Raw genomic sequence first — 26,587 nt, 5'->3', positions numbered from 1 at the left:
GGTTTTGCTAGAATTATTGAAAGAAATGAAGCAATCCTGATCCACATTAGTACTGCATAGTACATGGCATTATAGGTAAGTAATGTCTGAATTTGTCACTTTCAGTAGTGACAGGAGAACTTACCTAGAGCCTCCCCTATAGGCAATCCTGGGGGGTTCTCATCAGTGAAGTTATTCAGATGCGAAGGAAGAATGGGGCCAGGCTGCGCAATGGCTCGCAGGGGACTGTGACCTTCTTGCAGCATGGGAGGGGGCTGCTGCTCAGGAATCACAGCCTCTGCAGGAGGCGACTGGGGTCGATGAGAAACTGCATTGTTAAAGAAAGCACTGTTGGGCCCTGGCTGGTAGGCAGGAGGAAGCTGAGGAGGTGGCTGCTGAGTCAGGGGATTCAGCGGACTCTGCTGCTGGACTACCTGATTCGGTTGGGATGGCATTTGATTGGGTTGTTCGGGCAAATTATTCTGCTGCTGATTTAACAAGGCGTGCTGCTGTGGAATTGGAAACGGTGGTCTTGGGAGCTGGGGAAGGGGATGAAAATGACGACTGGGGATTGCATACTGCGCATGGGGCGCAGGAAGGGGAAGGTTTATGTGTCTGGGGTTGAGATTATCTTTGCGATGAAATTTGGTATTAGGATAAACAACACCAGGACGTGATTCAGGACTTCTGTTCTGTGGATTGGATTCCAAATCAATCTAGGGGAAAAAAAAATAAGAAGTCTTTTTAACAGTGGAAAAATCCAAGTCCTGTGGCTCTCCACCTTTCCCCACCCCTAGCACGTCTTAAGGATATCACACATTCTTATCAGTAATAGCAAGAGCGCAGGGTACCCAATCAATCACTTTCTGACATTCAAATTATTTTTTAAATAATTACTTTTAAAAAACAATTATTTTTTAAATTAGGAAAGATGAAACAGATAAACAGCATGTTAAGTCTGAGTCATAAGAAGAGATACTGCCATTTTATTAGCATATCCACTTTAATTCTTTTAAAAACATTATTTTTAATTTCACACTTTCTTCCCTGGAGGACAACCATTTATTCCCTTCTGATATAAATCATTAAAATGTGTTCTTTCCTTCTGATTTTATTGTTTTTACATATCTCTTCAAAGATACTTAATTTGAGAAAACTTGAAGTGAACCAATAATTTATGGCCTTAGTATAACCAATTTGGTTGTCAGTTTTTGATATTAGTTATTGCATTTCCGAGGGCTTACCAAAGGCATTGTGCCTGGTGCTAGAGAGTAAAAAGCAATAAAAAGATTCAGTCTGTACCCTCAAGAGCTTAGAGCAGCAGGGGTTGGCCAACTGCGGCCCCAGGGCCATTTCCGGCGGATAGATTTCCATAGGTGTTCCTGAACACAGCCATGCCCGTCCCCCCTGTTCCCTCGATGGCCACGGCTGCCTTCTAACTGTAGGGCAGAGTGGAGTGGCTGCAACAGAAACCACGCAACCCACGAAGCCTGAAGATGTGTTACCTGGTCTTTCACAGAAAAAGCTGGCTAAGCCTTGGCTTAAGAGCCCAGTAGAGGATGCTAACACGCAAACATAAAATTAGAAGGGCTGTATGAGGAAATGATGAGATCCTAGTACCTGGGAAAATTAAAAGTGGTTTCACAGATGTGGTGGCATTTGAGTTACATCTTGCTCAAAGAGCTGGAATTTTCCAGGGTGGGAAAGACATTCTAGGTAAAGATAATAGCTTACACAAAAGTAGAGAAAGAAAAAGTATGGCAGATTTGAAGAGCACGAGAAGTTGTGTGTACATAGAGCTATACCTTCACTGGTTTCTATGTTGTTTTCCCCTTCCTGATATTAAATAAAGCTGCAAGAGCCCAATTACACTTGACCTTGAATGACTCAATACTGAGTACGAACCATTTTCTAATCCTGCAAACTGTGGCAAGTTCCAGAGGTTTGTAACGTAGGGAATGCTGTCGCCCTCTGCCATGCGAGTCTCATCATAAATGGTGACAATGTGAAAAATAAACATAAGGCAGAAAGAAGCAATTTTTCTTTTCCATCTTTGTCAAAACACTCAACAAGCTGTTTTTGTACTTCAGTGTTGAAATGGTCACTGAGGAGTACTTGCCTCACCAATTGGCCACTTCCAAGAACACAGACCAAGTCACTTGGTTCCTGAATTTTCATCTGGGGTACACCTGGCAAGCAAGCTCTGTGCCAACCTGGCCCCAAAGGCACTCTCATCTCTAATTACTACCTGAAATGGACTTCCATTATGTTGGGCCAATTTGCATACACCTAGTCCCTCAAATTACTGGGTGCATCCAAATTGTCTAGAAAATGAAATGGGAAGGATGACAACTCTGTCCTAGTCGGCCCAAGCTGCGGCGATGCCTGCTCTTCAAATGTCTCAGAATCTGATTAAGTTTCTTTATAAACATTTTGCCCCATAAGTCTTCATCTTTTTAAAGGCTGAAGCTATATTCAGTTGGGATATACTGTTCCAAAGACTGTTGCTATGCATACTCTGATTGCATGAAGGAGATCGAGATTAAATGTCAAGGCTGTTTGTGAATAAGCCAGTGTTTTAATTGCCACCTTCCCTTCTGACTTTGACATGGACAGGTAACTAGGCCAGGGCCACAGAATTTAGATCAAGACGTGCTACTTTCTGATACTACAATGAGCCAGGTAGGATAGGGGACCATACAGTCTGAAGGAATCTGAATCTGTTATTATCAGAATTAAATTATCACTTTCCTCCTAATACTGAGTTCCCAATTCAAGGAGAACTAGGAAGTTTTCTTCAGCAGGACAAAGCAACAGGGTGGGAAGGAAAATGAAACACATCTATCAGTTTGCTGAGTCTCCCAACAGGGAAGGATCATAACAGAAATTTAGAAACAAGGATATGAAAGGCACGTAGCTATCCTGGCTTCACTTGCTCTGGCAGCACCTGAGACTGACATGTGGTTTGGTCCTAAGCTGTCTCTGACAACTGCCACTGCCACTGTGCAGCCCTAACTAACCTGCCGTTGTCTCCCTGCTCCCTTCCCAAACACCAGGACTCCTGCTTGCACTGCCGCTACCCTCCTACTCTGCTGGGAAGACCCTGGCTGCCTCATTCACAGCGCAGCTCCCCCCATGGGCACTGCGTCCTCCCAGCTGCGGCAACTAAGAGTCAGAGCTGCTTACGGGACATAAATTGAATCTAGAGAGCAGCTGCTTACAGCAAGGCCAGAGTTGGAGATACAGATTTGGAAATCATTGTCATGGAGTGGGTATCTGAAATCATGGAAATGGACTAGTTCATAGTAATAAACCACGGTATGCAGAGAGGTGTGGGACAGGGACAGAACACTGAAAAACCCCAACTTAAGGACTAGGAACAAATGGGAAGGTGGACAGGAGCTTATGAGAGGGACAGAAAGTCACGTTAGAGCAAGTTGTGAGAAGTAGAAACGTGTGTCACAGAAACCAAAAAGAAACAAGATGGTCAAGATCAAAGAAGCAGAAAATGGTGCCAAACACCAGAGAGAAGCCAATCAAGTAAGACCACAGCTAAAGCGTGTTCATAAAATGTGGGCCCTTAGAACACAGCAGTGTCAGTGAAATGCTGAGGTCTGGCACTAGGCCATGTTTGCCAAGAGGCATATGGAAGGTGAGGCAGGAAGGAAAAATTACATTAGTAGCTATAACAAAATGAAGGTCAAAGAAAGCGTCTTTTTAAAAAACAGTCCATCAATCAATTTACTTATGGCCTGAGGAGGGAGAACCAGGAGCTAGAAAGAATCTAAAGATAAATGAGAAGGGACAAGGCCTGTGAGGTGATCAGAAGGGGAGAGATCAGTTTTAAGGGGAACTCCTCCTCTGAGACCAGTGATAAGGAAGTGAGGCTGTTCAAGGACGTGGAAAAGTCCGAGGTTTTACGCTAACAGGGTGAATGTTGATGACCAAGGTCTACGGCAAGGTCGTCTCCTGATTATAAGGATAACAGAAGGGGCATGAGAATCAGGCCTGAGGAGAGCTGGGGAGCAAACTGGGCCGACGGAGCCAGGGACACGTAAAAGAAACGTGGGACAGCCACTTGGGCTCCCTAAGATTAGAAAACACAAATTTCCAGCGGTACCAGTTCAGCCAGTAATCTGACTGTCCCTAACTGGCTCACCCGCACAGAAGCAGAGAAGATGGATGAACCCAGGGAGAGAGTTAAGGATTTATCATTGGGTATGAGGAAAGGACGAGGTGAGGGACGCCAGGAAGTTAAGTCTTCCTTCCTCTGGAAGTTAATGCTTCCTTTCTCCTTCACTATATAGCTCTTCTCACTCTGAGATAATTTTTAATGACTCATCTTTTAGCTGTGTCTTCATTTACTAATTTATCACAGAAGGTCTCTGAATCCAAGTCTGTCACCAAGCATCACAGTCTGAGAAGAGTACAGTGATCAGTTAACAACGTAGCCAAAGAAAAGGTGGCGGGAAAGAGGCTAACATGACCCACCAGACCACTGTGAAACAACAAACATAAAAAACATACAGAAAAAGGTAAATGGTTTTTTTAAACATTCAGATTCTAAATCCATTGGAATAAAGCATTCACTTATATGTAAGCAGCATACCTGTTTTGATTCTGTAGGCTTTTTCTCTGGTGTTCGAATCTTAGTAATTTCAGGTCCAGGATTATTTGTATCACTTTTACCTAAGAAAATATTTTAAAATTCTTATAAATTGTCTCCAGTGGATACTATATTTTCAGTGACTATCCATTATTAGACAAAAGAAGTATTTTAGACATTTTCACCCATTATTATTGATTTATATTACCACTTGAGTTTTCAATGGCAGTTTCTCTGCAAGAAAGAAAATTTATAAATATAGCAAACCTCATTGATAGGCAAAAGCTTAATAAAGGGATAATCTTAAAATATCAAATAATTCCAGAGATAATTTTCCAATCTCCAGGAATCTATAGCCTCAATTTCTTAAACTAGACATAGAAAAAAACTTGGCATTCTTACTTATTTATAAAGGCTCAAAAATTTGGTTATTTACAAATGCAATTAAGCAAAATCCAAATAATGTGTCAATCTAATATGGTAAAAGGAATCTATACTGAATAAAGATCTTCTGAAAGAAATGTAGCTATATGTTTAAAAGTAATAGATATCAAACTAAATATAAGTGAAAGATAAATAGTTAAGGAAGCAAAATTAATATTAAAACTATCACAGTTATAATAGACAATGCTACTTCATGCATGGGAAATGCTTTTAATATACAACAATTAACGGCTGGATATTTTAAATTCCTTGATAGAATCTTTGATTTAAGTTCTTGTTCAAAAACATTCCCTTAGGAATGCCACCAAAACTGTAGAATCAATTATCGCGCCAGGGTGGCCTTACAACTAAACCTCAAGAAATAAAAACTACAATGTCTGAGATGAAAAGTACACTGGATGGAATTAGCGGCAAGTCAGACCACACAGAAGAAACACATAGTGAAGCAGAAAGCAGAGCAACAAAAACAATGCAAAATGAAACATAAAAAGAAAAATATTGTTTTTAGTAACAAAGTAAAATATTGTTTTATTGTTTTAAAAACAATAAAAATATTGTTTTTATGACAAAATAACTGCTTGAGCTAAATAAAGCCTACCCGATTTTTTTAAAATGAAGACAGCATCTTAAAATGCGGGGAAACTTTAAGCAGACTAATGTTTGGAAGATGGAATTCCTACAGAAGAAAGACAGAAAAACCTATCTAAAGAAATAAAAGGTCAACATTTTCCAAATTTGATGAAAACTATAAACCCACAAATCCGAGAAACTCAACAAACTCCAAAGACAAGAAGCCTGAAGAAAACTATTGATACACCAAAAAATGTTGTAATCAAATTACTAAAACCAGTATAAAAGAAACTCTTAAAAGCCTCAGGAGAAAAAGGACACATTTCATACAGAAAAACAAAGATTAAGCTGACATAAGATTTCTCTGAAAAAACTCATCACCAGCAGACCTGTACCACAGGGAATGTTAAAAGAACTCCTTTGGGCAGAAGGAAAATTGTATCAGACGGAAACATGAATCTACAGAAATAAATGTGATCAGAAATACTAACTATATGAGTAACACAAATTATTATTCAAAACTTCTTAAAAAGGCAGTTGGATGTTTACATGAAAATAACAATGTATAAAGGTAAAATGCAATATGATAATATCATAAAGGCCAGGAGAGAAAAAAATGAAGTATTCTAAGGTTCTTTTACTGTACAAGAAGTGGTAATATAACTTGCAAACTAGACTGTGGTTAAGTTTAGGATGTACACTATAAACCCTAAAGAAAATACTAAACTAATAAAATTATAGCTAATAAGCCAACCAAGGAGATAAAATGGAATCATAAAAAATACTCAAATAATCCAAAAGAAGGCAGATTAAAAGGAAACAAAAAACAGATTGGGCAAATTAAAAATCATATAGAGATATAGAGGATAAACATATAGAGCAAGAGGATAAAACCAAGCCTAACTATACCGATAATCACCTTAAGCATAAGTGGTCCTAATAACCCAATTAAAAGAGATTATCACATTGGATTAAAAAAAAAGAGCCAACTATATGCCTTCTAAAGGAAATGTGTTTTAAATACAAAGAGAAAAATAAATGAGAAGTAAAAGGTCAGTGAATGACACACCATGCTAACACTAGCCAAAACAAAGCTAAGAGGGTTTACTGATATTAAGCAAAGTAGATCTCAGAGCAAAGAATATTACCAGGGATAAAGAAGGTCACTCATTCCATCATGATAAATGAGTTAATCAAGAGCATAATATTTTAAATGTTTATGTACAGAATTTCAAAATGTATCAAGTAAAATAAAAAATGTACAAATACCAATTACATTAGAAGATTTCAACATTCTCTTGATACTTACTTTTTTTAAAGTAGGCAGAAAATCAGAAAGTATATAGCAGACTCGAACAATCCTATCAACCAATCTGACCTAATTAGCATTTACACAGCATTCCATTCTTTTCAAATACACATGGAAAACTGACAAAGATAGACCATCCTGGGTCATAAAACAAATCTCAGAAAATTCAAAAGGATTCAGTTCATACAAAACATGTTCTCTTAGCACAATGAAATTAAAGCAGAAATCAGTAACAGAAAATTTCTTTAAAAATCCCCAATAATTTTGAAAAATAAAACTCACCTTCCTAAATAATTCATGAATCTAATTTCAAGAGAAATTAGAAAGTGTGCAGAATTGAATAAAATAAAAATACGACATTGGAACTTGTGGAATACACTGAGAAGGAAAATTATAACACTGAATACCTGTATTAATCTTTCACCTTAAAAATGAATGAAATTAAAAACCTTAAGAGAGACATGCCCTGTTCATATATCAGAATACTCAATATTATTAAGATGTCAATTCTCCCCAAACTGAGCTACAAATTCAACACCATCCCAATCAAAATCCCAGGAGGGTTTTTTATAGAAACTCACTGCTGATTCTACAATGTATGTGGAAATGCAAAGGACCTGAAATAGATAGTTTTGAAAAAGAATGAAATTGGAAGATTTACACTATTAGATTTCAAAATGTTTATAAAGCTATAGCAATCAAGACCATGTATTTGGCATGATCACAAACATATGCACCAACAGAGCAGAACAGATTTCACGTATGTAGTCAACTGATTTTCAACAAGGGAACCAAGTTAATTTAATGGAGGAAGGGCAGTGTTTTCAACTAATGGTGCTGAAACCACTAAATACACACACACACACACACACAACACAACAATAAAAACCCTCCAATCCTTACCTTACAACATATACAAAAAGTAACCCAAAGTGAACCTAATGTAAGAACCAAAACTATGAAAGTTATTGGAAGAAAAAGATAATCTTTGTGATCTTCAATTAGGCAAAAATTTTTAGACTGTTAAGAAAAAGAAAAAGCAAGCCATATCCTCAGCAAAAACATTTTTAAAACATATATTTAATTAAAGATTTGTGTCTAAAATGTATAAAGCATTCTTATAAGACAAACCAATAAAAAAGCAGCACATGATCAAAGATATACAGATGGCAAATAAGCCTAACAGAAAGACACTCAGCATCCCTAGTCATCAGGAACACACAAATTAATACCACAATCAGATACTATCAGATACCCTTGCAAGGGTAAAATTAAAAAGACTGACAATATCAAGTGCTAATTAGAATGTGGAGCAACTGGAAATCACCAACATTATGGTAGAAATGAAAAATGATCCAGTCACTTTAGAAAGCAATGAGGCAGTTCTTATAAAGTTATAATATTTCACTACTGAGTGTTTAGCCAAGACAAATGAAAACATATGTTCAAACACGTATTCATAGCAGCTTAGGAGCCAAAAATTAGAAATAGTGAGAGTGTCCATCAACTGATGGACAGACAAAAACACGGCTGTGCATTCATACACCGGAATATTAATCAACAGTGAAAAAGAACAAACAATTGACACAGGTAACATGATTCCATCTCAGAAGCATTAAGCTCAGTAAACAAAGCCAAACTGAAAACAATGACTCCTCTATGATTCCAGCTATGACACACTAGAGTAAAGACTCAAGTCAGACTAGTGGTTGCCCAGGGCTGGGGGCCGAGGAGACCGACTGCAAAGGGACATGAAGGTCTCTTTCTGAGGTCATGTAAATATGTATCCTGAATTTGGCAGTGATTATCAACTCTGTGTATTTGTCAAAACAACTGTGCATTTTAAAAGAGTGACTGTTACTGTATATACAGTCTGACTTTAAAAAATAGAGTAGATAATTTTCTCTTATTTACAATTCTAAAAGACAAGAGACTATGACTTGCATAAGAAGCAACTACTTTAAATCAACTATTGCCACAAGAGCATTAGTGTTTAGTACACCATATTTTTGGTCAACAAAAATGTTTAGCAGAAGAGATGTTTCTGTCTCAATTTTAAATGACTACCATTTAAAACACTTTAAGCACCGGTCCTAGCCTGATAGCTCAGTTGGTTGGAGCACCATCCTGATGTGCCAAGGTTGCAAATTCAACCCCCGATCAGGGCACATGCAAGAACCAACCAATGGATGCATAAATGAAAGGAACAAAAACCAATGTTTCTCTTAATCTCTCTCCCTTCAAAAAGTAAAACATAACACTTTAAATATTTTTCAGGAAACTGGTAATACCAATCCTAAGTGGCAGGTTACATACAAATTTTGTATGTATATGTATCTGTATCTTCTGGAGAGAGGATCTACAGTTTTTCTGTCAGACTGTTTTCTCAAAGAGGTCTATTATCTATAAATAAGTTAACAATCATACTGTTAAAGGAACTTTATATATTGATACAACCTGGCATATCATCAGTTTAGAAACATGAGCACGGCAAAGCAACTCACCATTTCGATTTTGCTCATGTTGATCCTTCTCCTGATGCTGGTTTTGTGGCTGCCCTATACTGACAGGTGGATGATGCCCAAGGCCATACGGTATAGGAGACCCCCGTCCATGTGTCTGTAAGAGGTTCATATTATAGGCCATCGCTGCCTGGTGTGTAATGATTCGAGGATCAACAGCAAACCTACCCTGGTATCCTGTCCATGGTACCTAAGTTATTACAAAAAACAAAATAATTGCACTACATACATTTGGAAAGGCGAACTGCTATAGTGCTGTAATCAGGAAAAACAAACACACAAAGATGTTAATTTTATCAAAATGAATAACTACAAAGTCAATGCTAATAGTAACAACTGGTAGAATTTCTGGCACATCTCAAATGGCCTCAAATGGCTCCCTGAATCTTTAGTAAGGGGAAGCTGCTCATTTTACAGGTTAGGAAGAAACTGTGGACTTAAAATAGGCAATTAATTATTCCTTAATGCATTAAATCATTTTATAGACTTGAGCCATTTCCCCTCAATATGAATGTGTAGAGATTACCATGAAAAGTATCTTTTAAAGTCCTAAGTATACAGTTATAGAGTTTAATAGACTGACTAAGAGGAAAGGGGAAAATTAAGAAGCAATTTAGTCTAAGGAGTTTCAACTCAAAAAATATGTATTCCAACTTTATATGAATAGCCAAACCATTAATGTTCATTTATGATGGGCAAAATTCATAAAGGTCATTAGTTTAAACCAATGCTTTTGATTAATTCGATTCTTCCCTTAAATTATGGAAACAGAAATTTTCTTTAGGAATATATAAATAATACCTGCATATTAACATAAAAGGGATAAATACACTGACACCTGAGCTACTGCCCCTATTATTTTATTATAACTGCTAAATGCAGACTCTCAGAAATCTTATATAATAAAAGCCTCTTTGACCCAGTAAAATGAAATATAAATCCTGAGGGACTTACTATTTAAAGCAGATGATGTATAATGTTGCCAGGCTGTCTGGGAAGAAATAACTCAGCTAAAAGTGAAAGTCTGTGGGGAGTGGGCATGAAGTACACATTTCTTACTGACAGTTACTCTCATCGGCTGCCGTGACTGTGAACTGCCATGATCAGTGTGGCTGAGAAACACTTGCAGCTCAGCAGTTTCCCATTTGGGGGATGTGGACAAGGGCACCAAAGACCCTTGGCAATGATCCCCTCTGCCAGAAATGACAATACTTGCCTTAAATGAAAGAAAGGCTTTCTAGGCTAAAATTCCCAAATTTGGAATTATTAGTATATCAGCAAATTAACAAAATATTCAAATGTCTTAATGGAGAAAAATGGGTTTAACACAAGATGGAAGTCCTCTAAAAATCACAGTCTTAGAAAGGATTTAATAATGTTTTAAGTACCAGTAAGATTTCATAAGATGTAGAATTTCTCAGATAAATTTAGATCCAGGGGAGTTAGACTAATCCAAATCTCTTCGCTTCCTCCAAAGAACTGTATTTCTTAGGAAGGGCTAGTGAATTACACAAGAATAAAATGCAAAAGATAAAAGAAAAACACCACCTTACCAAGTAAGAGTCCAATTTACTATCTCTGTTAACTTTTAAACCCAATTTCACCAGTAAAAATATTTTAAAAGAATACAAAGGCTTCTCTATCAAAATATCCAATTTACAGATTTCCTCATAGCCACTGACAATCTAGTAACAAATTATAAGCAACAATTCACATTTCTCTGATCATTTCAAAACTAGAAAATTAAAGATAAAAACTGCTTAAAAAATTAAGTCATTGATAAGTTTTTTTAAAAGGTTGGTAGAACATTATTTTTTAAAGTTTTAAAAAAGAATTAACAGTCATTGAAAAGTGTTTTTAAAAAGGCTTAGTCACTAATTTAGTGAAACCTAATTTATTTTATTCAATAGAAAGTATGACATATCCACTCACAGGTAAAGGCACCGACATAACTACGTTCCCCCCATAGACAGCAGGCACATAAAGGACACTTGTCCCAGTGTGAGGGTCTATTCTCTGAACAGGGCTTGGAGATGTCCCCAAATTCGGGTGAGGTCCAAGAGCGGGTGGAGGAGTATACGCTCTAATGGGATTCCCAATGAGTACAGAAGGATTGGGTTGAACTGAAAAATAAATGGAGAAAGAGTATACTCAATAGCTGTTCACATTCATCTAGACAAAAATAATTCACATCATCCAACAGCAATATGTATTTCCCAGGTTTGCCATAAGATATCTTACAGTCAAAGAATTAGTGTGGAAGAGTAAAGCACATTAAAAAAACCATAACCACTTAAAAATGTTCCCTAAAACTAGCTTGAGGTATGCAAAATGTATCTTTTATAAACTAGCATATTTTAAAGTATCTTCAGAGGCTGGAGATGTGTCCTTCAAGACAGAAAACCATGCACCCATGCACACTCTCAATAAACATTCCTCCAAGAATAGGAAAATATATACAATTCTTCAGAATAAAGTTTTGACTTGCAATGGTAATAAAGCCACATACAAAATGAAAGACTAACAATTATTATTTTAAAAGCATAATTCTGCAACATTTTAAATAACTGAAACTTTACCTGGACATTTCTATGACCCAACCTTTGTAGGACATAAATATGTTCCAAAAACTTACGTTGCATAGAAAACTTAAATGCTTTGCCTCAAAGTTTCTAGATATGTACCTTGGTACCTACAAAACCACCCCTTTTAAGAAATGACACATGACTAGAACAATTAAGTGAGTTTGAAAGTGTTTGTGTGTGTGTCCTTCTCCCCACCCCCCTCTTTCAAATGATGAGATCTGTGGTAAACCTGTATCATAAAAGTGAGCTTTTAGAGGGCTCAAGTTTCCACTTACCAATTCCATCATTCTGGAAATGATCATTCTGGGTATGATGGAGGCTTTTCCCCTTTACAGAAAAAAAACCCAATGTATAACAAACACATTTAACATTAGAAACAATAACCATTCTCCTAATCCTATGCAAATCTAACATTTACAGCAACAATTAAAACTGAAAAGACTACATGCCTGTAAGTAACACCCACCAGACTGCTCTGAGCCGCCTTCCTGTGTAAATATTAAGTCACGGCACTAGAATTTAAGTGTTCTCAGCCTCAAGTTAAGGATATCTAAATTTCTTTTTGGACAATACTTCTTTTTCGTTCCAAGATTTTACTTATTTATTTTTAGAGAGGGAAAGAAACATCAATGTGTGGTTTCCTCACGCACGCCCCCTACTGGGGACCTGGCAGGCAACCCAAGCATGTGCCCTAACTGGGAATTGAAACCGACCCTTTGGTTCGCAGGCTGGCACTCAATCCACTGAGTCACACCAGACAGGTTAGAGCATCAGAAATGTACATACACGCAGAACCACAGAAATGGAGATCACATGGAAGGTTAGCAACAGGGAAGTGGGAGGAGGAGAAGGGGGGTGAAGGTACAGAAAATAAGTAGCATAGATGGTAGGTAGAAAATAGACAGGGGGAGGGCAAGAATAGTATGGGAAATATAGAATCTAAAGAACTTGTGACACATGAGCATAAACTAAAGGGGGGAAGGGTGGGGGAAGGGATATGCAGGGTGGATGGGAATGAAGGGGGGGAATGGGACAACTGTAATGGCATAATCAATAAAATACATTTAAAAAAAGAATCAAAGAAAAGAATCACTTATGAGTCAATTATATTAAAAAAAATGTACATACACTTTAACTCAGTAATTGCACTTCCAGGAATGTATCCAAATGGAGTAATAATGAATTTGGACACAGATGTTCCTCACAGCATTGTTTACACATGCAATGACATGTTAACAGCCTAAATGCCCATCAGTGGAGGATTTACTAAGTAAGCAATGGCAGATCCACATAATATACTGGTGTATGATTAAAAATTATGACTTGGGCAAAAACAGTATTTGAAGAGACAATGGTTCTGAATTTGCAGACTCTAAAAAATTTCTTTCTCTTCCCACTGGCTAAATGTAACACATAAAACCATTATACAACACAAGTAGCACATTACAGAATTTACCCTTAGACACATACAAATTTGCATTTGTATATTACATCTGAAAACTAAAGGGGGAGAAAATGTCTATAGCAAGAAGAAAAATTCATTCTTGACCACAGCAAAAGTACAGTGATGCTTCATTTATCTCCCTGTCAGCAACATTAAACATTCAGGTCAGCACTAAACACCACAGGTCAGTTGGTTAGTTATGGGTGGGCAAGGGCAGCTAAGTTCTAACTTTAAAAAGTAAAAAAAAAAAAAAAGTCAAAATAAAACCATATTTGGTCTGTTAGCCATAATGGAATCTTCACAGTGATTGGCACTAGGTTTAAAAAACAAACTCCTGAGGAGAGAGAAGTGATAAGAAAAGCAGGCAGAAGAAAGGAGAAAAAGCGAAAAGGAGAATATGGCCGACAGCAGAGCTGGCACAAGTAGGTGGGAAGATGAGAAGCATGAGCAACTGGAAGTGACACCACGAGCAGTCAGGGGCACATATACTGACAGCGTGAAGGAGAGCGGATGACACAGAAGAGAAAATAGTTCTGAGAGGATAACAAACCATTTAGATTTCCTAGTCTCTGAGGACCCATCAACCAGGGGCAACTGTGTAGTATGTGATGGAAAGACAGTGATTTAGGCAGTGTAGGAGGCAGAAGAGCGCCCCAAAGATGTCTGAGCCCTAATCCCTAGAATCCCTGAATATGTCATGCTATGTGGCAAAAGGGACTCTGCAGATACAATTAAAGTTAAGGACTTACAGAGGTTATCCTAAATTATCTGGATGGACCCAATCTAATCACATGAGCCCTGAAGGCAGAGAAATTTCTCCAGCTGGAGTCAGAGATGCAGTGGAAGAGGAATTCGGAGGGGTGGTGGGAGGGGAAGTCAGAGACTCCAAGGGAGAGAAGGATTCAATGTACTGTAGATGGCTCCGAGAAAGGGCTTACACACACGAACTGGAGACTAGATAATATTCAGAAATGGGTCATCTGAAAAGATCAAAGCATTATTTTATAGATTTTAGTTTGCGAGTTGTTTTTCACCATCTATCCTCTGAATAGTTTTTATAGTATATGCAAATGACTCTGTTCCACTGTATCCAAACTTCTGGACACTGCTCCCAGCAAGTGCCCTAGGAGTAAGCACAACGAAGACAGGCATACCGCCTTTCTCTGTGCCAATCCTGCAGGCACCTGTGAAACAGGCACTATTACAAATGAGGCCTGGGGAGAATGAGGCACTGAGGGCTGACTAGGACTACCTGCCCCTGCATCCCCTAACATCATCTACCTTCACTAAACCTCAGCACAGAATTGACATCTTAGTGAGGAGAAGAAAGTTATTTGCTAAATAGCAAGAGGTATGTTTTGTTGACAATCAACAGCCCAAGGCAGCAGGTCGAAGAGCAGCCTGTTTAACCTCCATCCAGACTTCTGATGAATTTATGTGAAATCTGATTGGGATTTTTAAGCCTTAGTCTAACATTAACAATTCTAATTTCTGATATTTCTTATGCCCAGAATTGTGTTGAAAGAAAATATGGGGGAAAACCTTATGGCTTAGTATCACATTTTCAGAAATATCACCTTTTTCTATCAATGAAGTATATTCCCCTTTATCAGACTCCAGCACATAAAATAAAATATCTGGGACTTGTCTCCAACTTCTCCAGTGTGTACATTTGGTGGTGGAGCGTGGGGAAGTGGGCTATAGATGAGACAAGATTAAGCTGATAATTAATGAAGCTGGATGACAGGAAACTCATTATACTATTTTCTCAAGTAAAGGTTTGAAATTTTCTGCAAAGAAAGTTAAATTAAAAAAAAGATTTCAGTAAAAATTCAAACTTCAAAACAATTTCATAGAAATTAAAAATAATACTGGGGAGAGGTAGGGGATATGGTGACAGAAATAACCTTTGGCTTGCACTACCTCTATTATTTAATATTATTGATTATTATTACATATGATATAAATAATTTAAAATAACCAGATAAATAGATAATTTGATGAAATGTTATGTTATTGACATAAAAATAACAGATGATATCTACTGGATCAGTGAAGAAAAATCTCTAAAAAGTTTCTAAAAATTGAAGAGATGACTGCTTTGCCTTTAATTACACAATCTTTGCATTGAAAAAAAAAGGCCACAGTGCCCTGGCTGGTGTGGCTCCGTGGATTGAGTGCTGGCCTCCATACCAAAAAAAGAAAGCCACACTACTGGGCGCACCACAACCACTATTCACTTATCAGATACTTCCTGAGCACCCACCATGTGGGGCTAAGTACCCACCACGTGGGGCTAAGCACTAGATGCTACAAAAAGAATCTAGAGTAATATCTGTGTCCTTAGGGAGTTCAGGGTTTTGGAAAAGCAAGTGGATTCACCTTTAAAACAAAAACAAAGAGCAAACTGTAGGATCTTGCTTAGGATCAGCAGACATTTGGTATCATGGCTTTGATCTAGCTGCATCTACAACACACGAATTGATGCTTACATTGCACAATTAAATAAAGAAGAGTTTACTCTATTGTACTTAAGAATGTGCAAAGGGTACAACAATTTTGCAACATTTTAAATAACAATAACATTTAAAAGTCTCTACCCTCCTCCTCACATACCCTAAGCTCCTGTTGTTCCCCGAAGAACCTGTAAAGCCTCTTGCATAAGCTCTTTCCTAAACCCCACTCATCATCTAAAAAACACCTCCAAGCACTCAGGGTGAGCCGGATGTCCTAGGCTCAGAGGCTAGAGCAGTCATTAACAGGCAACAATCTCTGCCCTAACGGAGCTCACATGCTGGTTTTTGACATGTCTCCTCAATCTCCCACCATCCCACCCACTCAGTGGACTCCTAAACAAGATCTCTGGGGTGGAAACTGCCAGAAACCCACATCTCTCCTCTGACCATTCCCTCCAACATCTGGTCTAAAGGCTACTTCGCTTATCTCTGCTTCCCTAGCACCTACCATAACATGTAGGAGAAACTTAAATAATACCAGTTATTAATAGTTTAAGCTTCAAAAATCTAGAAGATTCATTTATGCAAAACACTTAATCCCCTAGTCCCCCAAGTCACTAAAGCACTATTGCACATTAAGTTCCTTTTTATTAAACTAAGAATATACAACAGTATATTAGCATAGAAAGGAGTTCTCATCTTAATACCTATTTAACTAAAACATTCTCAAGATATTAAACCATTAATGATTGTTTACATAATAGGTTTTATGTTTTTTAAATGAAGCCCAAAACTGACACACTCTATTTAACTCATGTCAGTAAGTTTAATACCATGCTGGTGACTAAAAATATACCAAAACACTGGAATAACAGGTACTACACATGTCATTCTCATAACTTTTTCTTCTGCATGTTAAGTGCAAGCATTTTTTTCAGGCACGCTAGTAAATAAACCAGCTGTCCCTGCACAAAGTAACTGTGGTTAAAAAGTAGCAATGGCTTTGACTCTCTCCCCTCCACTCCCTCTGACTGGATTATTTCTTATACAAATACATGTCAAAATCAACTCAAGAAGTCAACCAAATGTTCTAACTATGTCAAATACCACTTGAAATGAACTGGTCACCAACAAAGGATTAGAACTATTTTCTTTATACAAATATTGTTATAATGTTATACCTTATAAATAACACGCACCTGTGATAGTCTAGTCTTTTAAACTGCTTTGTCTTATTCACGTCTTACTAAAACAAGTCTATCAGTAAGTAGAAAGGACCGGGAGTTTATATTATTTGAAGGACACACACAAAAAATCAGGTTCCTGAAAACCTTTTGAGAATGATCATGACATTCAGCATGGCTAAACATCCCCCTGTATCTCCACTTACATGTCCACACTGGACAATGTCCTTGCAGAAATGCTTGCCACCAAATGTAACCTTCAATACTTAAAGTTGTATCCCAATAAACCTTTGATACTGCTGCTCTCTCCCCGCCCTTTAACCTCTTTGATTTCATTGACAGGCTTTACCTTGGGAGGTGACTGCTGCAGCTTGCTGGCACTTCCTGAATGCTGCAGTCTTAGAGCCCGCGGGATAAATTCGGGTGCCAGTGGATTCAACACGTATGTCTTCTTCAGTTCTAAAGCCTCTAGCTGAGCTTTGATCTGCTCGAAAGTGATTCCATGTAGGCTATTATTTTCATGGCACAGGGCAATAAACCGCTCCCAAAATTTCCTACAGAAAAGATTCAGAAGGTCAGTTTATCATTTTAGTGGGTGAGAACACAGCAATGAACACAAGCAACTAAAGATGATTTCAAATTTCCTTCCCTGACCCTAACTCCTCAGGTCCAATGTTCACCTACGATTCAGATATAATCTTCCCACTAAACCACAAAACTTCAGAAGCTAATTCTGAAATCACAGTCATGTCCAGCACTGTGGAGCATACAAAGTATGCTCTCAATTAATTTTGGCTGATCAATCATAAGCAACATGGTCAATGCTCAACTATCCACATTAACCTAGAATAACAGTTTTTATGATCCACATAAGTAAAGATTTCAAAATAACTTATTTTATAGAAGATTTGTACTTCTAGGCATACTTATATATACATGTATATATACATATACATTATATACACATTTACATATTATATATACACACATATACATGCAAACACACACACGAACATTAAGCTGATTTGAACTATGGGGCCAGAATAACCTGGTGCTGGATGACAAAGAAAAGCCAACTCATGATATAAATCTGAGCCACAAAGTAGATACACCCCTCATCAGAATTCTTAAGAAATAACTGGCTACTCCTGTATTTTCCTGTTACTTAACAGATGCTTGTCACAAGCACAAGTTATAATACTGACTGAGTTAAATTGATTATGGAAAATACAGGAAACTAAAATGCTAATTTAGTGCTGATTTTTCATTTCCTAACTTTAAAGTTGATTTTTCATTCCCAAATTAATAAATATTAAAGGAGAAAAATACATTCAAAACTTGCTGCAATTGTATATTACTGTTCCTAAAGGTCTGAAAACTGATCTCCAATGTAAAGAAAATATTAAATACAAATTACAAAAAAGACAACATATAAAAAGTGTAAAATTTTTAAATGACTATTATAAATATGCATACCTATCTTTAATATGAGGCTCAAATAATGTTTTATTATGCTATAAAAGATATGTGATACGGATTCTTCCCAAGTTGGTATCCTTGTGTCCAGGTGGACAGCAGGTAATCAAGATGGCTTCAAGAAGCATAAATGAAAAGGTTTATATTATAAAAGTTAGTATCTGAATGGGAATTGGGTTATTAATATATTCATAAAACTTCGCAGTTTAATTTCAAACTATGTGTCTCTTACATATGTCTTCTACCATCTTTCCTAATTTTTTTAAAGATGAGTTTAAAAAGTGGGACCAGAAAATATTTCAGGCCTATATGTCAACAAGAAGAAAAGTAAAATGCTACAAAATATCATTATGTATTCCTGACAATAAGACATAAGGGCATAACAAGATAAGTCATTCAGTTCCACCAAGATGGAGGCATAGGTGGAAACACTGTGCCTTCTCCCACAGCCAAGTTTGAATACAACAAAGGTTTGGAGAACAAAGACGCAGCCAAAGAACAGAAAATTGAACTATACGGAAGTCCGACAACAACAAACCGATCAACCAGGACCAGTAAGAGGGGCAGACCCAGCAGTGGAGCAGGGACAGGCAAGTAAGATCCCCCGACCCCAGGCACCCAGGCAGCCCCGCATCAGGCGGACCCAGTGAGGGCATTGGGAGGGGCGGTGGGCTGGATGCGGTCCCACATTCGCATGCAGATAAACCAGCAGAGGAGTGAGCAGTGGAACGGACTGCAAGGGGCCCCGGCAACTGCCCTTGCTTTCCTCTGACCCCGCCCCCACATACAGCGTCACAACCCAGCGACTGAGTTGCACCGCCCTGGTGAACACCTCGGGCTCTCCTCCTCATACGTAACAGGCACAAACAGTCCAAAATATGGCTCAAGAAGAACTCAAAGCCCCAGAGCCGATAACTCTAAGCAACCAGGAAATAGCAAACCCTTCAGATGCACAATTCAAAACACTGGTGATCAGGATGCTCACAGAACTGGTTGATTTTAGCCACAAATTAGAGGAATATATGAAGGCTAAACTAATTGAAATGAAAGGAAATGCACAGGAAACCAATAGTGATGGAAAGGAAACTGGGACTCAAATCAAGGGGGTGGACCAGAAGGAAGGAAGAAATGACCAAACAGAAAAAAGTGAAGTTACAAGAATTCAAAAAAATGAGGAGAGGCTTAGGAACCTCCAGGACATCTTTAAACGTTCCAACATCCGAATTATAGGGGTACCAGAAGGGGAAAACAAACAGCCACGAGTGGAAAACTCATTTGAACAAATAATAAAGGAGAATTTCCCCAGTCTGGCAAAGGAAATAGACTTCCTGGAAATCCAGGAAGCTCAAAGAGTCCCAAAGAAGTTGGACTCAAGAAGGAACACACCAAGGCACATCATCATTACATTAGCCAGGATGAAAATGAAGGAGAGAATCCTAGAAGCAGCAAGAGATAAGGAGATAGTCACCTACAAAGGACTTCCCATCAGGCTATCAGCGGATTTCTCAAAAGAGACCTTACAGGCAAGAAGGAGCTGGAAGGAAGTATTCCAAGTCATGAAATTCAAACACCTACATCCAAGACTGCTCTATCCAGCAAAGCTTTCATTTAGAATGGAAGGAAAGATAAAGTGCTTCTCAGATAAGATCAAATTCAAGAAGTTCATCATCACCAAGCCCTTATTATATGAAATGTAAAGGGACTTATATAAGAAAAAGAAGCTACAAAATATGAACAGTGAAAGGACAGCAAACTCACAGTTATCAACAACCACACCTAAAACAAAAGCAAACCAGGAGGACAGCAAGATCAGGAGTAGAACCATAGAAATGAAGAACACATGGAGGGTTAGCAACAGGGGAGTGGGAGGAGGAGAAGGGGGGAGAAGATACAGAAAATAAGTAGCATAGATGGTAGGTAAAAAATAGATAGGGTGGAGGGCAAGAATAATAGGGGAAATACAGAATCTAAAGAACTTGAGGCACGTGGTCAGAAACTAAAGGGGGGGAATGGTGGGGGAGAGGGTGTGCAGGGTGGAGGGGAATGAAGGGGGGAATAGAACAACTGTAATGGTATAATCAATAAAATATATTTTAAAATAAAAATTAAAAATTTAGAGCCCTGGCTGGTGTAGCTCAGTGGATTGAGCACAGGCCTGCGAACTAGAGAATCGCGGTTCGATTCCCAGTCAGGGCACATGCCTGGGTTGCAGGCTGGTTCCCTGCAGGCCAACTCCCAGCAGGGGGACGGACGAAAGGCAACCATACATTGATGTTTCTCTCCTTCCCCTCTAAAGATAAATAAATAAATAAAATCTTTAAAGAAAAAATTTAAAAAAAGATAAGTCATTCAGTTACAGGAAGTGCATGTTGCTAATAAGTGCACACTAAAGAACTTTCCCTAAGGAATCAAGTTTTTCTCTCATAGTCTGATAGCTAAGCAAGAATTATCTTTGATATAGCACTCAAGATCTAAAATCCTTACACTGCTCCACCCATTTTACTTAAAAAGCCACAATATTCAACTGTACAAATATTTATCAACATACTTCTACTTCATGCTCTTTTAAAAATGTAGGGGTTTTTGCTCTAACTGATAAAGTATTAGTTTCATGGACTGGCATTTTATACTTGTGTTAAACTTAAGGACACAACAAAAAACAAGAAGAAGAGAATGGACTGGCTTTCACTCTAGCTCAGTTTGCAATGTCAATTTCTTACAACGTATTTTCATGTTCAGCTTACATAGCAAAAAGAGCAAAAATGCTTGAACTTGCTCTATTTTCAAGCTACCTTATAAAACTCCACACCTTGCTTCTATACTGCCCTCACTGACCTCAACTGCACTGAACAGATGAAGTAACCTTCAAACAACCTCACACTTAACAAGAAGCTGGTAGCCAGCTCCCTGATACTCTGTCTACGAGAACCCAGCGATCTCTAAGAAGCAGCCTTTGAGCGAAAGATCACCATTTCAGAAGTAACACTAAACACTTACTATAAATTAATCAAGTTAAACTAGTTCTGAAAGTAACCTGAAATTTCCATTTGAAATCTCACTTCTCTTTTAACTGCCCCGTTGATATAGCGAAATGGGCAAGAGCATGGATTCTAGAAGGAGACTGCTTGGGTTTCAGTACAGCATTCACTCAGTATCTTCAGACAAATTACTTAACCTCTCTTCGTACCTCAGTTTTCTCATGTGTGAAATAGGGCACCAACAGTATTATCATCATACTTTATTACTGAAGTATTTTATTACTGAAATAAATACTTTATTATTGACAATATTATTATTATACTTTATTACTGAAAAGACTTCATTTTTAAACTTTTCAGATAACCTTGTTTTTCCCTTTAAAAATTATTAGTTTTAAAACTGAAAATTTGCCTTTTTTTGCTTTCTTTTTTAAGGCTCTTTCAAAGACTATTCACACTGACCTTGAACTCCCTGATACTTTAATGAAATATTATGCATGGCATTACAAGGCATTTCTCAACAGTAACTGGAAGATCACTTGAGAATTCTCCTATACTGAAAATAAGAATGAGAATTCACCAGGTTGGTCCTGGCAGGGTAGGTCAGTCATTTAAAGAATGCTGATTCATTAAGGTTGTGGGTTCAATCCCTGGTCAGGGAACATACAAGAATCAACCAATGAAATGCATAAATAAGCAGAACAACAAATCGATGTTTTCTCACTACCCATCTTTCTCAAAATCAATCAATAAAAAAGAATTCACCACTATTCTTATTTAAAGGCTTCACCAATTCTCAGCCCCCTCCCTAAAATGTGAACATATCTTATTAACATTTTTTTCTTTCTTTTAAGATTTTATTTATTTATTTTTAGACAGAAAAGAAAGGAGGGAGAAAGAGAGGGAGAGAAGCCTCAATGTATGGTTGCCTCTCACATACCCCTACCAGGGACCCAGCCCACAACCCAGGCATGTGCCCCTAACTGGGAATCAAACTGGCAACCCTTTGGTTTGCAGGCTGGCACTCAATCCACTAAGTGACACCAGCCAGGGCTATATTAACATTTTTTTCTAGTTATGTTGGTTAGAGAACCCAAGTGTGTCTCTACATCATAAGTATTTCAAAAGACATAACCTTACTTTTAATTACTACATGAATATAAAATTTGGTTTTGTTTTTATGCTTCTAGAATGACTGATAAAACACTGAAAAATCACTTGATGTCCTTAGGTCATAGAGAGAAAGAAGGTGTCTGTACATGTACAGATACATATACACACATCTCTACACATATGTAAAATGTTTATATCTCACAGAGTAAGTGGAATTTGCATTCCGCTAAAAGGAAGACCTTCCCCAAACACTTCGGGGAGAGAGAAGACTCATGACTCCCTTCTCTGCCTTTCCCCATTCGGTGCAGGTCTGTCCACACATTTATCACTTAACGAGAAAGGCAGGCAATCCCGTGAGAAGAGTTTGGGTTTTGAACTCAGTCTGACATCTGCTTGAGTGAACCACTTAAGAGCTATGTGTCTCTGGCAGTAATTTCAACTCTCTGAATCAGGCTGCCCATTTAAAATGCAAATAAAATAGCCATATTGCAGGGCTGTTTGGACGACTGAACAAGGCAAAGTGTGCAAAACACTCAACCAAGCACCTGGCACAAAGACAGCCACCATCAGCAGCAGCCGTCACACTACGAGTTGCAGGTTGGCAGTCGGGGAGGGGAAGTGCACTACATTCCTTTCAGGTTAACAGGAAAATGCTACTTGGAAGTACTTTACAACAAAAAACTTACATAACCAGTTGCTTTCTAAACTGGTAGTGTATACACAGTATTTATTCCTTGAAAACTTGATCCATATTTGGAAATATCATAACAATTTTTGAAAATATCAAATGGGCAGAAGGGAGGGAATGTTTCTGATTAACTCAAACTACAAAAAAGTCCCACTTCCATTTTTGTAATACCTAAGAATCACATTATGGTCTCCAGGTTTACTTGTATTGTGAAATTAAATTAATTTCTATGAATTTAGAAAGATTAAAGTATAAATATCCATAAGCCTCAGCTACCAGCTCTTGGGTTAGAGCCATGCTTAAACAGTCCAAATAATATAGAAAATCAACATACCCATTTAGCTATGGGTCACATGACACAGTATATTTACCCCTCTGAAAATACTTTGCTTAGCTTACAAATCAATTTGCAGTCCTCGGCATACCCCAGCTCAGTAGTAAGAAATAAGCAACCAGTGGAGCTGGCTTCAAGTTAAAAATTAGCCCTGGATAATTCTGACAGCATGGCCTCAGGATCCTTCAACTATTTGCTCTGAGAAAGTAATGGTTTATGTGAGAGAAGGGGTGAAAATGCTGATTTCACGCAATTCACAGTACTCTACAGAAAGGAGAAAAGGTTTTAAAAAAAATATTCACGTTGGTAAATGTTTGGAGTTATTTACAAGGAGAGTCTCAAACTACTGAGGCTTGGACTATTGCTTTATCTATTCATTCCCCCAACAGTTTCTAGTTAGTTTTAATACAAGTTGTCCTATTTTACACGTGTTTTAATCTATTAAATTCTAATCAAACTGTATGTGTTCTCACAGTTATCAAATGATAAACAGAAACAAAAATGGTAAAATATCACAGCAATATTCTACCCAAATATACTTTCAATAAACGGTAAAGTGACCAACTTCTGGTCAAGATGGAGGTGTAGATAGGCATGCTTCACCTCCTCATGCAAGCATAGAAAGAATTACAACTAGATCTCAACAAAAACACGCAGCACCATCTGAAAACTGAGCCCTAGGGAAGTCCCACAGCCAAGAATTTCAAGAAGCCACATTCATCCAGACGAGTAGGAGGGGTGGAGTCGCAGAGACAGGTAGAGAGGCAGTAGTGGAAGACAGGATCCCACATTCACATGTAGTGGATAATAACTGAGAGGGCTATGTGGGGAGCAAGCCATCCCAGCCACAGGCCAGACCACAGAGCCCAGGGCTCCAATATCAGGAAGATAAATCGCCATAACTTTTGGCTATAAAAACCAGTGGGGGTTGGGATGGCAGAAGAAATTGCCAGATTTTGAGGAGACTTGGCCTAAAGGGCCCACACAAACTTAGAACATATACAAACCCACCCACTCTGGGACTCACCACTAGGGCAACGGCAGGAAGGACACCAGTCACATGTGGGAAGTACATGAAGTGACTGGGGATGGACTGTTGGACAAACCTCCAGAAGCCAGGCAGCTAGCTGTACTGTCGTCCCCTTTCTGACCTCTTCCCCAGCACAGAGCCACAAAGCAATGAAGTGGGTTGCCCTGCCCTGGCGATTCCCTAAGGCTCGGCCCCCCCACCCCACCCAATTTACAGGTGCTTTTTCTACAACAGACCACTATACTAAGACAGGGAATCAAAGCAGCTCTACCTAATACACAGAAACAAACACAGGGAGGCTGCTATATTGAGGAGACAAAGAAATATGGCCTAAATGAAAGAACAGAACAAAACCCCAGAAAAAGAACTAAATAAAACAGAGATAGCCAACCTATCAGATGCAGAGTTCAAAAGACTGGTGATCAAGATGCTCAAAGAGCTCACTGAGTATGGCAACAACATAAAGGAAGAAATGAAAGGTTACACTTAATGAAATAAAGAAAAATCTACAGGGAACCATCAGTGGAGGGGAGGAAGCTGGGATTCAAATCAACAATTTGGAATATAAAGAAGATATAAGCATTCAACCAGAACTGCAAGAATCAAAAAAAATTCAAGAGGATAGTATAAGGACCCTCTTGGACATCTTCCAACGTACCAACATCCAAATCATAGGGGTGGCAGAAGAAGAGTGAGAAATTGAAGACTTATTTGAAAAAAAAATGAAAGAAAACATCCCTGATTTGCCAAAGGAAATAGACATACAAGTTCAGAAAGCACAGAGAGTCCCAAACAAGTTGGACCCAAACAGGACACTCCAAGATACATTATAATTAAAATGTCAGAGGTTGAAAAATCAAGAAAGAACCTTAAAAGCAGCAATGGAGAAAAAGAGAATTACTTACAAAGGAGTGCCCATAAGACTATCAGCTGATTTCTCAAAAGAAACTTTGTTGGCAAGAAGTATTTCAAGCCATGAAAAGCAAGGACCTACAACCTAGATTATTCTATCCAGAAAAGCTATCATTTAGAATGGAAGGACAGATAAAGTACTTCCCAGACAAAGTAAAGCTAAAGAAGTTCATCATCACCAAGCCATTATTACACGAAATGTTAAAGGGACTTATTTTTTAAAAAGATCAAAACTATGAATATTAAAATGGAAACAAACTCACAACTATCAACAATGGAATCTAAAGACCCAAACTAAGGAAACACCCAGAATAGGAGCAGAATCATAGATATGGAGATCATTTGAAGCATTATCACCTGGGAGGAGGAAGGGGGAGGATAGAAAAAAGATGCAGGGATTAAGAAGCATAACTAGTGGACAGGGAGATGTTAAGAATAGTATAGTAAATGGAGAAGCCAAAGAACTTACATGCATGACCCATGGACCTCAACTAAAGGGGGGAGGGGATTGCTGGAGGGAAGGGGGGTACTGGCTGGAGAAGTGGAAAAGGAAGAAAAACTGGGATAACTGTAAAAGCATAATCAATAAAATATATTTTTTTAAAAATAAATAAATAAAGAGTCCTGTCTGCTGTGGCTCAGTGGATTGAGTGATGGCCTGCAAACCAAAAAGTTGCTGGTTCATTTAAGTCAGTGCACATGGCCTGGGTTGCAGGCCGGGTCGCCAGATGGAGGTGCATGAGAGGTAACCACACATTGATGCTTTTCTCCCTCTCTTTCGTCCTCTCATTCCCTTTCTAAAAATAAATAAATAAAATCTTTTAAAAAGTAAAAACAAATATAATAACTAAAGTAAAATTCTCAGGAGGGAGGCCAAATTAATATGCTCAGTTTTATACATTTGTAACTTGAAGTTAATGTATTCCCTTCCCCAATTATTTTGTCATTAGTGGTTAA

The 26,587-nt window shown here is 38.1% G+C and overlaps 1 protein-coding gene across 5 annotated transcripts in view; it reads right to left on the bottom strand.

The window, feature by feature from the left end:
- Nucleotides 1–26,587, bottom strand: part of HELZ (helicase with zinc finger) — a 154,331-nt gene that overhangs the window by 20,790 nt on the left and 106,954 nt on the right. For all 5 annotated transcript variants that reach the window (XM_037070179.1, XM_037070181.1, XM_037070180.1 and 2 more), the window contains 6 exons: nt 17,449–17,653; nt 12,291–12,342; nt 11,363–11,553; nt 9,413–9,620; nt 4,589–4,668; nt 125–695 (listed from right to left, as the gene is read on the bottom strand). In XM_037070179.1, coding sequence (XP_036926074.1) covers nt 125–695; nt 4,589–4,668; nt 9,413–9,620; nt 11,363–11,553; nt 12,291–12,342; nt 17,449–17,653 — 1,307 coding nt within the window. The remainder of the gene's footprint in view (nt 1–124; nt 696–4,588; nt 4,669–9,412; nt 9,621–11,362; nt 11,554–12,290; nt 12,343–17,448; nt 17,654–26,587) is intronic.

This window comes from Sturnira hondurensis, unplaced genomic scaffold (genome assembly GCF_014824575.4).
Source record: "Sturnira hondurensis isolate 20B ecotype Veracruz unplaced genomic scaffold, ASM1482457v3 Scaffold0018728, whole genome shotgun sequence".
NCBI lineage: Eukaryota > Metazoa > Chordata > Mammalia > Chiroptera > Phyllostomidae > Sturnira > Sturnira hondurensis.
Note: the sequence above shows the minus strand (reverse complement) of the source record. Positions and strands in the feature narration are given on the sequence as shown.